General features: G+C 40.6%; 1 protein-coding gene across 3 annotated transcripts in view; it reads left to right on the top strand.

Annotated features, from left to right (window-relative positions):
- Nucleotides 1-17,771, top strand: part of SIK2 (salt inducible kinase 2) — a 64,965-nt gene that overhangs the window by 40,468 nt on the left and 6,726 nt on the right. For all 3 annotated transcript variants that reach the window (XM_062594741.1, XM_062594744.1, XM_062594740.1), the window contains 8 exons: nucleotides 3,013-3,137; nucleotides 5,257-5,380; nucleotides 7,428-7,648; nucleotides 9,178-9,330; nucleotides 11,885-12,049; nucleotides 15,551-15,779; nucleotides 16,487-16,771; nucleotides 16,942-17,105. In XM_062594741.1, the coding sequence (XP_062450725.1) occupies nucleotides 3,013-3,137; nucleotides 5,257-5,380; nucleotides 7,428-7,648; nucleotides 9,178-9,330; nucleotides 11,885-12,049; nucleotides 15,551-15,779; nucleotides 16,487-16,771; nucleotides 16,942-17,105 (1,466 nt within the window). The remainder of the gene's footprint in view (nucleotides 1-3,012; nucleotides 3,138-5,256; nucleotides 5,381-7,427; nucleotides 7,649-9,177; nucleotides 9,331-11,884; nucleotides 12,050-15,550; nucleotides 15,780-16,486; nucleotides 16,772-16,941; nucleotides 17,106-17,771) is intronic.

Here is a 17,771-nt window from a genome sequence, read left to right as displayed (position 1 = left end):
AGATGAATTTTCTATGGAAGAACACCACTGAGAACTGGTCTAAGCCAGGTTAGACATTTACATGGCTGTGTCTAGTTGTTCCTTGAAGATTACCACAAGTGAGCTTTGGAAAGACAAGGGATAAAATGAGACAGAGTGACATGAATTGTGTGTAAATAACTGTGGCTGATCTGCAGTCACCAGCTGCTTACCTCAATCAAGCAGATCACCATCATAATGTATATTAAGAAGGTACATTTATAAGACAAACGCCCTCTGGAATATGGCTGTTGCACAAAACAGTGACTGTTTCTACTACCTTACAGTGTGTGTTACCTGCTGCAGAGTTTTCCATACTGAGAGGTGATTGGTTGCATAGTCTTGGCTCTCCATTTTTCCTCTATTATTCCTAATTAGTGCATTTCATTAAAGCCAGCTAAAATCCTGCTTATTTTATTAGTCTCCAACAGAGACTCTGTAGTGCCGTGCACTAAGGAAGCAGGTGTATGTTTCTTGCTGAAATCTTTAGTGAACTTGTAGTTAGAAGAATGTTCAGAAGCAACCAAAAGACCTGTGAAATCATGCTGTTTGTGTATATGGCCCATGTAACTTTTGAACCCACTGCTTGGCTGTAACCAAATTTGCCAGCAGGCAAAAATCGCACAGGGAAGAAACCTTCCTGCAGGTTCATGTATAGGTGGCCAGGTACTAAGTAGTAAGCCTTACCTATAGCAGCAGTTGCAGAAGAAGCTTTATACCTTATTATGTGCTAAGGAAAATCTTGAAAGGCAGGAGAACTGCTCTAAAACCTCTTCAGTTTTGATGTTCCTGAAACTGCTACTTCCATCAATGCTTATTTTTTATGCATTGTATTAAATGAACTGCTGGAGCTCTTGTGTCCTCTTACTAGGAAAAAAAAATAGTACCTTTACTGTAGAACAAACGGTATGTTTCAATTTACATAATACTCCTCTAAAGGAACTCTAAGTTAACTTTACTTAAGCCTTTTCAGTTGTTCTGTTTAATATCTCTGTCTTGCTTTGATTCTGAGGTTCTCCAGTATTTTACAGCTCACAACATGTGAATAGAGAGCCAACCCCTTTCCTTTATGTAAAACAACCTGTGCAAATAGAACCAAACAAAGTGGTACCAGCAGTGCCTGTACCATTTCTGCTAACGACAGTGTTTATCAGTGCTGCTATCTGCTGATCAGCACCACATCATATTAACATACCTCTGAGGTATTCAGTGGTTGATAGGACTAAATCAACAGCCTGATTACGGTGCATCAACACTGCTGACTTTCACAGGATTCCTTGAGTCCTGCCAGCATGCAGTATTACTTTGCAGGAGCCTGGTTGGCTACAAAGGTAAAGCATTATCTTTGTAGCTATCAACTTGTAGCCTTCTACTGTATAGATTACTTTGTTTAGGAAAAAGTGGTACTTACTCTTTAGGTAAGAGTTACATCATTGTTAATGCAGTGGTAGAGCAGTGGTGATATAAGCAATGTTGTGCAAAGAACATGGGCTTAAGGGTCTTTGCCTGTTACTTGCTAATGCTCCATTCTGTACTTCCTTCAGAGATACACTGACCAGATAGTGAATTGAAGCCAGTTTGCTGTAGTCTTGAAAGTCTTAAATCCAAAAATACTTGCCCTTGTTAAATCTTTCACCTTGAGAATGTGGTGGGTTTTTTTCATTAACAGCTTTTGTTGTCACAGAGATCACAGAGTGTGGTCTGTAGCATGAGTGCAATGGGGGGCTAAACAATACAGAGCAGTAATAATGGAAGCAATGCAGAAGAATGTTGGCCTTGCTGATTCCATGAGAAAACTCCTCTACACTTCAGTGGAGTCAGGATTTTGATTCATTGTGTATCCAACTACACTGTCTTTTATTAAAAGACTGTTGAGTAAGTAGAACCTTGTGTAGTGTCAAGGAGTGTATTTAGAATGGGTATGTAAAATGGACATAGGAGGGACAAATAGGAAGCAGTAAGAGCAGGGAATGCTAAAGTAAATGATGTATGAACTGAGCAAAGGGAGCAAGAGTGATGGCAGGATGTACAAGAAACTGGAAGGTCTGGGCTGGGAAGAGCCCTGAAGACACTGGTACAGGTGGAGCAGGAGGTAAGAGAACTACAGATCAGACACTGGGGAGCGGTAACACCCACTTGGCATTTTGCTTTTTGAAAATGATCAGCTTTAGTTCAGCCACTGAGCCAGCTTCCTCGTTGTTAATGTTTTTCACTTGTTTTGTTTTAGTAAAAGCTAGGTGACCTAGAAGCAAAGCAACAGGGGAGGCAATAAAAATTGCTTCAGACTTTATCAGACTTAATGTTCCCTATTCAACAGTGACTGTCACTTCACTTTTCACTATTGGATTATTATAAATTGAGACTAATATAGAAGTCCCCAAACCTGGTTTCTTGTTAAGCTGTAAGAACACTTTAAAAAAATGCTTAGTTGTAGAATAGTAAGTGTTCAGTTGTAGGCTGAAAGGGTTTTAGACAATCCCGGTAGCAGAGCTTCCTTCCTAGCAGAAGGCTGTGTGTTTTCCCATGCTTGTTGCTTTTGGCAGAGCTCCTTCCTCCCATCTCCAGTGTTGATGCTTTTGTTGTCAATATTTGTTGTGTGTTCAAGGCTAGAGAGCACCCAAAGAAAACTCAGGCAATCTCAGATCCAGTAATGAATCTCAGATACTTCTTGGCAAGTAAATAAGCTCGTATGCATGTCTGATCTCCAGTTTGTTGAATTCTAGGGATAACCATTTATAAACTTAGATTTAGCAAATTGGTAGAAGTTAACTGAAAACTCCTGTGGGTTGTGAAGTTTTGCAGAGAGTTTTAGTAATTACGCAGTTGTCATGAAAAAAACAACATAGGACATTCAGCATCTGAAATTCAGTAGGAGTGCCAGTGAAAGACAGAGCCTTTGATGAATGAAGGAGAGCTTTCAGGCCCAGTCCTTGCATATAATTGTTTGTCATGCAATTGGAGTTTGAAATGACTTTCTCCTTAATTTCTCAACAGATTTTGGCTTTGGAAATTTCTATAAAAGTGGTGAGCCTCTGACAACATGGTGTGGAAGCCCACCTTACGCAGCCCCAGAAGTCTTTGAAGGGCAGCAATACGAGGGACCTCAGCTGGATATCTGGGTACCGTTACTTTTTTAACTGGATTTAAAGCAGCTTTTAGGAATTTAGAACACAGGGCTCACCTCTGAGGTTTTGTAAGCTGCAGACAAGCTGTTTCTTTTTGACTTTATTTCTTGAAAGTGTCATAAAATGACTCTTAACACAGAACGGAACTGAAGTTAACAGTTAAGTGGCTACTAAATGTATGTTGTAGGTACACATAAACCCATCAGAGGAAAAACTGTAGCTCCTCAAACAGCTCTCCTAACTGAATGCCTGAACTTTGCTGTTTCAATGCGCTGGGTATCTTCTGTGTTAAGTGGGAATTGAACTTTGTAAGGTCTGTTTGCTCTTGATGAGGTTAAAAGGATTCTGAGCCACTGAAGCACAGGAGAGATGCTGACTGCATTTCTCTTTGAGCTGAGAACAACTATGCTTGTGCCACAAGCGTTCCTACTGCAGGCAGCTGGATGTTTATGAAGCGGTGTGTGTGTGTCCATGCGTATTACTCTAATGGAAGAGGCACAGAAAAAGCAACTAAATTCTTATGTAAAGAAAAAAGGACTAAAGTGAGCTGAACAGGTTCTCTGCACTCTTCACAAATTTTCATAGACTGCCTTTCATTTCTTACATATTTTTCTTAATTTTAGTATTCTGGTACATACAATGACAGATTCACCTCCTGAAGAAACCAGAGAGAGAGAGAGTACGGTTTGTCAGTCTGCTCTGACATCAGGTTTTCAGTGATAATACTGCATATATCCTAACAACACAGACACTGACATTTTGGTCAGAGCCTGGTTCACTGGCATAGAAATTCATCTTTCAGCTGCTAATCTAATATAATATAATTAACAAAAAACACTCTTCATCGATCTGTCTATCTATCGATATCAGTACGTCTATATATAATCTCAATTAAAAAAAAGGCTACAGCCCTTCTGAACCTTTTGTAATTGCTAAATAATCCTGCAGTAGATCTCAGCTGTACTTAACTGTTTCAGGTAACACAGGCACTGTTTGAATGTCAGAAGTGAATCTCAGAGCTTTGTTAAATATTTCTTTAAATATTTAAGATCCTAAATCATTAACAGAATCTGCCTGCTTACAAAAAGAAGCACACGTGTTTATATTTAAGATAAAACTGTTATCGCCTTCACTTATCTTCTCAGATGAGTTCAGGATTCTGTTTTCCTTTTGCAACAGCTCATTCAGAGTAGGTCAGCTGAAAGTGCTAAGCTTGCAGGAGGAATGCAACAATCCACAGTTCAGCTCTTGTCAGGTTAAGGAAGGAAGGAAGGGACTTTTTAAAATATATATTTAGTTTTAAAAATTTCTATGTACTCACAAAATTTTAAGGTGAATGTGGAATGATTACTTTTTTTTCCCTTGAGAAACCCAGTGCTGTGGCTATCTATGCCAGCTCATGGCATGAAGGTCTGATGTGGTTATTTCATCTGGTATGGTGCTGTATTTTTTTTGGCTATACTGCAAGACTATTTCCACTTGCAGTGCCAATTAACTTGCATACTTTCAAAAATGAGTCTGGCAGTTGGATGAGAGCTCTTGCCCAGATTGTCTCCTTTTGCTCATTTTGCATAATTCTTCGTGCTCAGCACTGCACATAGCAGTGCAGAATTACTAGTTTGAGCCTCCCTGAGGCTAACACTGTTCATAAAGCTACCAGTGTACTTCCTCCCCAGGCTTCTGCAAATTGGTAAATGTAAAAGGTTGCAATTTCTTACTTTGAGTGGCTGCTGTTTGAGGTTTGTTTTTGTTTGAAGAAAGTTCAGATTAATAAAGAATGTCTTGAATTCTCACCTGAAGTTGGGGCTCACTTTCCAGGCATCATTCAGTCACCTGATGGAGCTTCCTGCTAGCAGACAGAGTCTCTAGCCCATTACACTTCAGCTTACCTGCTTTTCAGCACAAGGTACTGCAAGTCTAGTAGCTATCTTGGGTTAGCTGAGTGTTCCTAATGTTTAGGGAGTTTCAGAAATATAATTCCTTTTTTTCTGTGTATTTCCTGTTTCTGCAGAACACAATTTTGATTTTTTTTCTGTCACAGGAGTTGGCTAGCCAAGCTCAGAGAACTTTGTTTGTGGCTCAAATGGTAAAACAAGTGTTCTCCTTCTTACAGAGCATGGGTGTAGTTCTTTATGTTTTGGTCTGTGGAGCATTACCTTTTGATGGACCAACACTTCCCATATTGAGGCAACGTGTTCTGGAAGGAAGATTCAGGATCCCTTATTTTATGTCAGAAGGTAATAATGTGTCCTGTATTTTTGGGGTGGTAAATCTTAAGTGAAGTCTAGAAAAACCTCTGTTGCAAGACAGCAACAGGTGGTGCATCTATCCAGCAGACTATGGTGTGGCAGACCGTTTCATTTTGGTACAAAACAAAGTAAGTTAGCCTAGGTGAGCCACATGCGTTTGCAACCAGGCTGCTTCTGCTAGGCAGAGCAGCCCATTTCTACCTCAGCAGTGCATGTTTATTACGAACGGCAGCATAGCTGAGGTCAGGAGCAACAAGAGGTTCTAAATGGAAGCTGAAGAATCTCTCTCCCTACGGTGGCTAAAAATATGGGGGTATACCAACAGGAGAGATATATTTGAGCAACAACTGATTTGCATGCTCTAATACCATAAACATTTTAATCTGGAAAGAAAATTATGTTGAGAACAGTATCACTGTCATACTTACTTTGGTGGATTGGGTGTTTCCTGGGTTTTGACAGCATCTGCTAAACAAAAGCAAAAAAGTGCACAACTAATTCATATGCCAGATTCTCATAGTCATATTCTGGCACTCCCACACGCGACTGAAAGACTATCAGATATCTCCCTCACTTAATTGCCCCATCTGTTGGGTTTTGCTCTCCCTCATGCCTGTTTAGACAAGAACAAATAGGGCAATTTTTGCACAGGGTTTTGTGCTGTCCTTCAGCTTCCCTGTATTAACAGGTCTCTAAACTTGGATTGCTTAGAAACAGCTTTCCTCAATCAAACACATTTTCAGTAGACTGTTTTGTGTGCTTATTTTTAGTTCTCTTAAATAATTTTTTTCTCTGTCCTGTTGTTGAAGGTTCTGTGCTGCAAAACATTCTGGTCCTCCCCTTTTTCGTTCTGATCCTATGTACTCCTGAACACTGCAGAGTTAGTTAGCTCAGCACTTGGTTGCTTTTAGCAATGCAATTATGGTACCACAAAGTGGAGCTGAGCAACCCTCAGCTTCCTGGGCACATTTTGCAGCCTGTGCTGAGCTGTGTGGTGTTTTTGTGACTTTAATGACATAGGTATCAAGCTAGATCCAGGTACCTGTGTGCAAGTTGCAGTCACTGCCCTGACTGCACTGTAGATCTGCTGTTTCGCTTCCAGCTTTGCTGCACCTTTTGCTGATCGCATGGTGTTGCAGGCAGTGGGGAAAGGTGTGTGTCTCTTTGCAAAACAGTTAAAATCTGAATGAGATAAACAGGAATAAATAGCCAGGAATCTCTCTAAACTGTTTGTCATAACTACCTGAATGGACTGATTCCTTACAACTGTACTGTAGCCACATCCTGGTCAACTAGGAATGCAGGGTATATCGATAAGCCCCCTGAAATAAACTTGTGTTGATTTCCTCCCATATAAAAACTGCATGTTCATCTCTTGCTCCTCATCTTCCAAATCCAAGTGAGATCTTAAGAAAAACATGTTATTTTTACCCTGTCCAACATACAGTGGTCAGAGAGCAGCAATGGCTAGGTGTGTTCAAAACCATTCTGACAGCTAAAGCTTCTGAGTGTTCCTTGGTTATGGATTAGAAACATACAAACTTCCAGTCTTAGTCACTGGCTACTATTCACAGCCCAAGGTGGCACCATTTTTAATTGTTTTTGTGACCACAGGGGTCAAAATGTGTTGGAGAAGGATGCTAATTACTCCCCCCCCCCCCTCACTTCACAGAGGTGTTTTGAAGCTTCATTAGTTCTTAGAACAGCTCAAGTGGCCTTAACAGGTAATTCCTATTCCTTAACAGTAATACCTATTACTCTTGTGTGGGAGCTGTGTGGAAATAATGGCACTATTAGCCATACCATATATTTAAGGAAGTGGATCTTTTTCTCTTCTTAGTGTGACTTTTAGTCTTGTTTTGAAAGATTGTTTTAGCTTTCAGGAAGTGTATTTAGCACCAGAATTAGGTAGAAGCAAGCCAGTTTCCTGTTGTTGTGCTCTCTATTGGTAAGTGTCAGGTGAGCTTATGCAAGTAGCCCTTAGCAAGCAGGTTGATTACTACTTACCTTTTTTTTTTTTTTTTTTAACCAACAGAGTGTGAACACCTGATTAGAAGAATGTTGGTCCTAGACCCATCCAAAAGATTAACTATCGCTCAGATTAAGGAGCACAAGTGGATGCTTATAGAAGTTCCTGCACAGAGACCCAATCTTTATGCACCAGGACAGGAGAATGAGCCTTCCATTGGAGAGTATAACGAGCAAGTTTTGCGGCTAATGCACAGCCTTGGAATAGACCAGCAGAAAACTGTTGAGGTAAAACAGATTTACACTAATACTTATCCCCAGGGAGCGCTCACTTTCTTTGTTTTACTACTGTGAGTTGTTATGTGAGTTCCTTGAAACATTCATTTCAAGAACTAGGGAAGAAAAAAATGGTAGACTATTTTATGAGGTCAGACCCTAGCAAGGGCAAAGCAGCTATGCTGCTGCTTCCCATATGTAGGCATTTTGTAGTTGTTCTGTCCTTTTTATGCCTCAGTGTGTACCAGTAGACTGGTCAGGAAGAGGAGAGACATCCCTCCAAGATGTTTCCTAAAGATCATCTCTAGCAGGGGGAAGGTGTCTGTGTTACGCAAACAGCAGGCAAGCATTGTGCAATATTCCCATAAACAGCTTCACCAGTATGCCTTATTCCTTGCTGGATGCACCCAGCTATTCCAGTCTAAAGCATCCCTTGCCCCTCAGAGTAAAACATGTGTCCATTGAAAAAGCAGCACTGTGAGGAAAGTGATACTCCTCTGTGTCAGGAATCCAAATTAGAAGCCATGAGAAGGAATAATGTGTTGTGGTCATATATCCCAGGGCCCACAGGACTGGATTATTGGTCTTTTACTGTAATTAACTGTTCATTTTCATTTAAACTAGTAGGTATTTCAAAATACTTGATGCTTCAGTTGCATTAGACTAGAGAACAGACAGAAATATAGCGAGCGCTACTTAAAAAATGCTAGCCCTATAGTACTTTCTGTCAGGATGCTGATACTTGCTGCTGCTTACAAATGGTCATTTCTAGGGATTTGTTTGCCAGGTAAGTTGATTCTTAAGCAGAGAATTAAAATCAAGGAACCATGTTGGCTTCCACACTGTTAGACTCCCTGGGTGAGGATGGATAAATCATTACTTGTCAAATGGAGAGAGAGGAGGGAAAGCAGAAGGGAAAGTAAATTCACTTTGAGCCTCTGAGAGGGTGGAATATGAAATTCAAAAAGGAACATAAAAGCAATAAGCAATTGACTGTCTCCCTCCAATCCCAAATCATACTTCTTACCAAACATAAATGCTAAAACACTCCCTATGGAGTTAACACAATCATTTCCTTTAGAATGGTCGCTATTTTTAGCCATTGTGGAGGCTACAGTCTGAATACTTCCTGCCAGAAAAGGCTACTGTCTCTGCTTTGCAGGGGCTCAGTTCCCTATTGCTTCTAGTGATTTGGAATAGCCTGTTTATTCAGGAAGTCTTGGAGCTCGGTCCCTTCTACAGGTTCAAATCTTTGAGGGCTCAGAATAGCACCTGAATGTTAGCTACACGTTCTGCTGCAGCCTGGAACACAGGAAGCTCCTGCCATTGTAAGGGCCGTGCCACTAAACTAAGGCTGATGCTTTCTTTGCCTGGCGCTTCTGGTATGAAGCTTTCTGACTTCATAAGGATGTGAAGGCCCCACTGGCTCTTAAAAATTTGTTTTTCTTCTAAAAGGCGATTCTTTTTTCTTCCTAGTCTTGTAGTACATAAAAGATGCATGCATTTGGCTGCACTCGATCTCTTGTGCTTCTCTCTTTCAGTCTCTGCAGAACAAGAGTTACAACCACTTTGCTGCAATCTATTACTTGTTGGTGGAGAGGCTCAAATCACATCGAAGTAGCTTCCCTGTGGAGCAGAGACTTGATGCGCGTCAACGTCGGCCAAGCACCATTGCTGAGCAGACGGTAGCCAAGGTAACATCTCGTTCCTAGCAGCGGTGCACTTAGGACATTTTTTCTCTTCTAGAATGGTGTTTCTAGATAGGTTCACCTAGAATCTGTTGCTATTTTCTGACTTCTGGTATCATTTTGGAAAGGCTCGTATTTGTCTTCTGTCAGAACCATATGATGACAAACCAGCTGTCTAGCACGCATCCTACCATGACTCCGGGCACACCCGGTCCCTTCTCTCCCCGCCCTCCATCCAAAAATGGTGTTTGTTACTGTAGGGTACTGGATAAACTTTAAATAAGGAAAGGAAGTTGACTGCGTTCTGAAGCCCCAAATGCAAACAATGGCTTTAATGGGTAGCTGGGTGGTTCAGCCTTACTCCTGGCTTGTTTCCTCTCTACTTTTTGTTTCATGCTTAGCATTCCTGGTCTGTCTTTTTGGGATAAGTTAACGTGAAAATACAGTTAAAGGAAAAATGGTTTTCCTGGGCTTCTCAGTAGAACACTTCCATTTTTGAGAAATTGTAACCTTTGGCTGGGAAGTCACTGGGTAAAGTGTTGGTGAAACAGAAGTTTTCTGGCTTGGAGACTGTGCAACACTTGGACTATTTCAAATGTGATCAGCAAAGAAACTGCTGAATTTATGGGGAGCTGTGCTAGCATGGGGGTTAAGCACATGCAGGCGTTACACTGTTCTTGAACACATGCACTCTAAAGGGACCTGCTGAATATAAAATTACTTTCTACTCTGCTGTTCTGCAGATATGCCCTCTATCTCCCTTCAAATGGCACATGGCAAAGAACAGTAAAGGGATATTAAAGAGAGAATATTAGGATTGATCTGTCAGGTTAATTTGCCCATTCATTATGAGATCTAAGTACTAGATACTCATATCATTGCCATTAGATTCTTGGTGGCCCAAGACTTCGTTTCTAAGTAATGTCATCTCTGCTAAGACTGGAAACCCCTTTTTCCTCCTGTGACCCAGCAAGAATCTGATTTCACAGAAGGTTCACGGCACAGCTGGAAAGCCTCTGTAGACCAGACATAGATCACGAGCCAATGTGACGACTAAGTAATTGATTTAGGTCTTAAAGAAGTCACGTGTATTTTATCAGGAGTAATTTAGGGTGCTCCCTAGATCTGGTGCCAGCCTGTCCACTGCAGAAGACTGTCTACTCAGTAATTATACTGACTTGATTCAGTACAGGCTCTAAGACTATTCTGTTTCTTCCCTGGTAACTTCCTTCACAAAAAAAAGTCACGTACAGTTCAGCATGTCTTACTCCAGTAATTCTCAGATTTTTTACACGTTCTTCTGTTTCACTGAGATGCACACACATTGTACAGCTTTTGATCTCTGTTAACACCTAACTGGAAACATAAAAGACTTGGCCTAAGACGACTCAGGCTATAATGGTCTCAAGCAAATACTCCCTCAAGTTTACAGCCTTCTAGGTACCGTATGACTGTGGTATATAACAAGTGTCCAGATGCTGTCAGAATTCTTTTGTTACTCTGCTTCCAGGAGAGAACAAAACCATGCTGCTGCATTTTTGCTTGAGGCAAGATTCTGCTTGGTTTTGGATTCTGTTGAAATGAAAGCCAAACTGCATCAGCTTTATAAACATAAGGCTAGGAACAATATGGCTGAAAAAGATTAAAATCTTTTTTTTTTTTTTTTTTTGGTAGTATTTGTAGTGAGAGAAAGAGACAGTATTCCAAAGCAGATCGTTAATTACAGGAGACGTATTATACGTGGAAACAGATGAGCAAGGAGGAAGACCAGAACCTCACAGAAGGTGGTTCTTCCATGAACTAAATTCTCAACTTCCTCGCACTTTCTAGCCACATTACCTGCTTTTGGCTCAGGACTGAACTCTCTTGAGTAACAAGATAATTCATTTTCACACATGGTGGCACCACAGTCTCCTGTGTAATGTTCCTTGTTTTCTGTTGGACAGACAAGTTGTATGGATCCTGCATTTCAGGAAAAGAATAGTTTTCACATGATTGTCAATCTTAATTTTCCTAGTTTTGCCATGGCTGTCTTCACTGAGGCACTCCTTTCTCTTCAGCAGTGTTCTCTATTGGACTGTTTTATTTCACAGCTAGCCTGCTCTATTCTTTCTCATAGTTTGTTCTATAGGAGTCAGTGCATGTTAAGAAGATCATGTGAACCAGCCCTATGCCTCACTGTAATATTAAGGCTTCTGCACTATATGGAGAGAGGAACTGTAGCAGGTCAAAAGTTGGAGAGGAGCTGAAGGGTCCCAAACACTTTCTTTGCTTCTCTCTGCTGTTACTAAGTGCTCAGCTTCAATAAGTAGTTAGGAAGACTTAAGACGTGCTTTCTTTTTCTTTCCTTTTTTTTTTTTTTTTTTTTTTTTTTAATATTTTTAACTCTAAAGACTAAGAATGCAATGCATTAAGAATGAGGAAAAAAATCTTAAGACTTCTGCTGTGCAAATGGACTGAGTACTGTTTATTTTTAATTTGTGACTCTGTATGTTGTTTTATTGTTCCTTATTTTCTACCTAAACCTGTTTAGTTTTTGGAGTTCTTTAATCTCTTTCAGGCACAAGCTGTGGTGCCCGCAGTGAACTTATGTTCACAAAATGCAAGGCTGCTGCGGTCTCCAGGTCTGCCTCCAGCTTCAGGTGCAGAAGCCTTTTCATTCCCTCCATCCAGCTGCCAGGCAGAGACAGCATTTATGGAAGAAGAAAGAGTTGAGACACCAAAGGTATGGCTTACAGTTGGCCTACTATTTTGTCAAATTTCAGTACGACTAACAATGATAGTTGCCATTTAAGTTCCTGCCTAGCAAAAGCACTGCTAGCATAGAACATGTAGCTTTTCAGGAATTAACGGGAGATTGGTTCCTTTGCTGCTAGGTTAGTACAGCAACCTAGCACAAAGCGCTAGAGAGTTGGGGCCAGAGTCTTTGCTAATCTAAAGTAATGTCACTTCACAGACATCATTGGTTCATGCCTCGTGTATTTAGACACGTGCAGGTAGCTGAGCTAGAAAACCTGAATTCTTCTGTCTATTTTCAGTAGCCTTTTCTTTTAAGGCCCAATATTCTCATTCTGTCTCCAAGTACTTCCCTTAAACATATGCTGTCTGCAAAATTCTGACCTACTGCAGGCTCTTGTTCCTGAGCAAGGTCTCAGGATAGATGGCAACTCAGAGGCAAAGACTGCTAGTTTAAACACATGATCTGAACACTTCTTGGACTAGCTGGACAAAACACAGTGTACCTGTTTCCCCAGATTTAAATATTCTTTGAACGTGAGACTCTTAGGTATTCCACATTCCCTTTTCTACCTTCTCTATTGCACATAACTTTTGACAGCTGTGCTTTTTTTTTCTGATTGTTAATCTGCCTCTCATGGTTCTTTGCTTAAATTCCAATCATTCCACACTTTCATTTATAAAAGAAAATCAACCTACTGAAGGGTTTTTTTCTCTCCTTCTTCTCAAATATATTTTTAAAAGGCCTGAAGACTACTACTCATGTATAGCTTCTGCTACCAGAAATTAATATATATACCGATAGTGTCTTTACATCTTTTTTTGTATTCCTATTCTTTTAATCCTTAAAAACTTGATTTTAAGGATTAGATTCATCTCTGAATTCCCAAGGATGCCCTTTATGCTAAAATCTAGAGTAACCTACTTAGCCAGGTACTCATCCAAAAAATTTCAGACAAATGAGAACAAGAAAGTATAATGAATCCTTAACCATAAGCTTTTATTGCCAGCTAAAGCTATTAAAATACCATACACTTAAAGTGCTTATCTCCACCAATTTCACAGTAAGCCAACTAAAAAAAATAACTTTTTTATTAATTTTTAGTTGAATGGTAAATAGCCTGTAAGACCTCCAGGCTGCCAGAAAATATTAGAACTCCTGCATCTCAAATGAGATGTAGCTGATCTCAGAAAGGCCATTTCTGTAACTAGGAATGCCTGTAAAATCTTACCTGGAGACCATCTAAAATTGCAGTCCCATCTAATGAGTTTTGTTTCCTGTAATCAGACAAAGACTTTGTGTAGTCTTGCCACACCTCCACAGCTAACAGACTTAACTCAGCTAATAGGATGTGACAGCTCCACAGCCTTACAAATGTATGATTACAGCTTAACTCTGAAAGGAGTTCAGCCTGATATGGTTTGCCATCCAACTTTGTTGTCTGTGACAATACTTCGCCTGATAGCAAGCAGTAAGTCAAATACAGAGGAGCTGGCGTTTTGAATAAAACACAGGAGCTTTTATGAGGAAGGGGAAATTGCCTAAAGAATCACATCTATGAAGCAAATTATTCACATAAAATCTTGTTATTCTCTCTCATATGAAACCATTACGACTTCAATTTTAGCATGTTGTAGTTTGCCTGCTGCTAGCCAGGAGATTGATTTCTTGCTTGCCATTTTGAAGGTTATATACCTCACTTACTGGTTAGTTACTGACACTGAGTGTGGCCCCATTTCTCATCATTTTTTTTTAAGTAACTCCTTGTGTGGTCCTTTACAACTGGAAAGCAAAAAGCAATTAAGAGAAATTTAGAACTTAACATTACAAACTTTATTTTGCACTCCCGCCCCCTTTTGAGTTTTTTGCTTTTCTAGGTGCAGTTTGGGTGAGTAAATCAGCAAATGGTTATTACTGTGAGGTCTCAAATCACAGTTGCCTTCGGAATATTTCAGTGGCTAACTGAAACTAACAGCCATGTCAGGTTTTCCAGTGGAGATCTCACTATCTCTTATCCTGGCTCCTTAGACAGGTTTGTTAAATACCTGTTGCCACACCTCCTGTTTTATTTCTGAGCAAACTGCAACACTTTAGAGCAGACTTTTTACCCGTATGTGACTATAAAGTCTGTTCTGTGATTATAAAGTACCATTTTCTTCTTTACCAAAACTTCTCACATACTTTTAAAGCATATCCCTAGAAATCCTGTCTTAGCCTCCAGCAGCCACAGAGGTGATGAAAGGCTGTGTTCCATCTACATACATTAGTACAGAACAGGAAAAAGTTCATTTTGAACGTGAAATGCTGCAGAGGTGGTTTCTTTTTACTTCCATCCAGTTAGGCTAACGTCAGTTCTCATAAATTACTAAGTCTATGGGACTGTCTTCTGGATTACAGTTGCTTAATTACTGTATTGATGCATATGTAATGCTCAGGGGCTGGCTGACTTAAAAATGTTCAACCAATACCTAACCACATGGCAAGAAACTTGATCAACTCATTTGTCTAACACAAAACCTTACAGTAAAACTATGTTTTTTTTCCCTGTATTTTACCCAACCTCATCCTACCAAAATGGTCAGAGTGAGTAATACTTGTCCATATGGCAACAGGAAACTGTTAGAGCTTCTAAGGTATTATAGGGCTGAAAACATAACCTACACCATCCCCAACCTTTCCTAGTACTGTATGACATGCAGGCCATGATCCACCAAAGCCATTTAGTTGCATATGGAGAAGTAGTTAAGGCCCAGCAAGATTCAGGACAACATGACTGGTAGTAGAAGGATTGAACAAAGATAAATACAGACTCCTAGAAATACTCAGCCTGGAAGGGTACAGTGCAGCCACCTGCCAAAAGCAGGGCTAACGTCAAAGCTAGATGTGGTTGCACAGAGCCTTACTGAGTTGAGCTGTGAAAGTCTGCAAGGATGGGGATTCCACAGCCTCTCTAGGCTAGCAAATAAGCAGTATAAATCATGTGGATTTGCTGGAAAGGGGTATTTATTGTGCTGTTGTGAAACATGTCTCTGCAGCTCTGTAAGAACACTGAAGAATTAAAGATGACAGGATTATTTTTTCATATTGCTTAGTTGAGTGTGATAAACATGGTAAGTGTAGTAAAGAGGAACAGTCATATTGTACATGCCATAAATATTTATATTTGTGACTAAGATGGCAAGTTTTTAATGACCCCTCACCCCACCCCCCCCAAAAAACCCACCTTTGGAGAACACAATACTGTGGAAATAAGAGTATTCAGATTTAGGGACTTGATCACTTATCAGTGGTAATTTCACCTAGAGGGATTTGATTGTCATTTACAGTTCTTAACAAGTCGTACTTAACTCAGTAGATTATTGGGAGGTTCACACATTTGAAGAATCCAGGTTGCCTCAGTCTGTACAACAAGCAAAGATTTCTCACACTCTGGGGAAGTGCTGTGTGCCAGTAACTGAAAGCTGTCTGTCTTCTCCTTGTGGCATTTAGGTAAATGGTTGCCTGCTAGATCCTGTACCTCCTGTGGTGATTAGGAAAGGATGCCAGTCACTGCCTACCAGCATGATGGAAACTTCTATTGATGAAGGAATAGAGACAGAAGGCGAGTCAGAAGATGACCCTGCACAGGCATTTGCAGCCCTCCAAGCAACTCGCTGCGGGAAGAGACGTCACACACTGGCAGAAGTTACCAACCAGCTGGTGATTGTCCCAGGCACAGGTACAGAAGTTAGCAGAGGCATCTCAGAGCCCAGTTCCTGCTCTCAACACTCACTTAAGGAAGAAAAACACTCAATTTTAAAAGCAAGGAATAGCACAAGAGTGTCTTGTTCTCATTTCTTGGCATTTGCTATAAAGTCTAATCCACTGCTCCCTTAACTTTGCTGTACAGACAGTATAAACTAAAGCAGCAAATTCACAGATGACTGGTCTTGTACAACCTGAACTAATCCAATGGCAACGTGCAAAGTCTGGCAAATTGGTCTGTTCTTATCGGCATAATTAAGTGCACCCCAATACTTCATCCCCTAAAGAGGTGCTGGGGGAGGAGGGCAAGGTGAAACACAAACCTCTATATTTTGCTATTCCAGAACTATCAAGATGACCAACCTTTTGGCTTAGGTCATAGACTTTATCAGTCTCCTCCCCAAAAAGCACTGAATGCTCTCCAAACAAGCTAGTGAACATTACATGCATAGCGTCTTACACTTCATCTAGTATAAAAACCAGTAGCTAATTACCATTCCAGCATTGCAAGTGTTAAATTACAATTACTTTGTTTCTGAAACTTGCTTTTTGTTTCATTTCCTCTCAAATAATCACTGGAGACATTGTTGGCAGGAATAGCTTAAGCCTATGGCACTTCCTTTGCTTTGCTAAATTACTGCTGCACTTTGCTTTTATTCTGGCTTTTGTTTTTTGTCAAAGGAAAAGTCTACTCATTGGATGAAAACTCATCTCTGGGCAGCATTGATTCCGAGTATGAGATGGGATCCCTTCAGAGAGATATTAACTTTCTGGAAGATGCACCTTCCTTGAAAGAAATGGTGCTAACTAACCAACCAGCACCCAGAATGACACCACCTTTCATAGGCCTGAGACCTGCCAATCCAGCCATGCAGGCCCTCACCTCCCAAAAACGAGAGAACCACAACCGTTCCCCTGTCAGTTTCCGAGAGGGGCGTAGAGCTTCTGACACATCCCTCACACAAGGTACTTATAATTCTTGTCATGACATATTATACCTAGACACGGTACTAAATGTACTTTATGCACAGAACAGTCAAGGTGGGGTTGTGACTCAGCTGATCTTAAATTGCTGTGCTAACGAGAAATGAATTAACTGATTTTCTGACAAGAGTTTTGCTTGACTCTTTCTCCAGGAATTGTAGCATTTAGACAGCACCTTCAGAATCTGGCACGAACCAAAGGAATCCTGGAGCTGAACAAAGTCCAGTTGCTGTATGAACAGATGGGATCAGAAGAGGAGCCTAGCTTGACATCAGCTGCCACCCAGTTGCAGGACCTCGTTAATAGTCCCCCTCAGGTACTTAAACCAGAAATAAACAAGCTCCATGTGGGAGGAACTAGTGCTTTGGGTCAGATAAGGCGAGAATAAGGGATGCAGGAGCTGAGAAAAGCTAATTTACAGATAAAACTCCCTTCTACTCTGTCTCCTGCAAAGAGAGGACGGAATTTCCAGATTAGCCCTTAGCATCGTTACAGTGTCAGTGAGACAGCCTAATTATCTTTTTAAATCTCACAATTTTTGCCTACTTTTAGTCTGAAGGGTATTTTAGACTAACATCTTTCAGTGGTGGAGCTGGTCTGATATAACTGTCATATAGCAAGAAGTGCAATAGTAGAGTGATAATACAGCAGTTAGCTATTTAGCCTTTCACTGCATTAATGAAACTTCTACCAATTCCTCTAATTACTTGTTTGAAATGGAAGTGATCACAGGAAACATGAACAGTAAGTTTTTCTTAGAGTTTAGGAATAAAGCAGGTAAGAAATATGCAGGCAATGCAAGTGTCTGATGTTCCAGATGAAGCCTGCTGTCTGTAAAGCTCCAGCTCCCTTAGTTTCTAACTGCTGGAAGACCTCCGAGCTGACAGCCGAGATGCCTGCTCTGTGCGTATCCTCTTGGCTGCTGTTGAGAGGTTTTAGCCTTCAGTTTTGAAGCTGTGATGGGAGGGCTGCACTAAAGCAG

The sequence above is a fragment of the Rhea pennata genome, chromosome 24, assembly GCF_028389875.1.
Source record: "Rhea pennata isolate bPtePen1 chromosome 24, bPtePen1.pri, whole genome shotgun sequence".
NCBI lineage: Eukaryota > Metazoa > Chordata > Aves > Rheiformes > Rheidae > Rhea > Rhea pennata.
The sequence above is the reverse complement of the archived record's forward strand: the minus strand, read 5'-3'. Positions and strand labels throughout refer to the sequence as shown.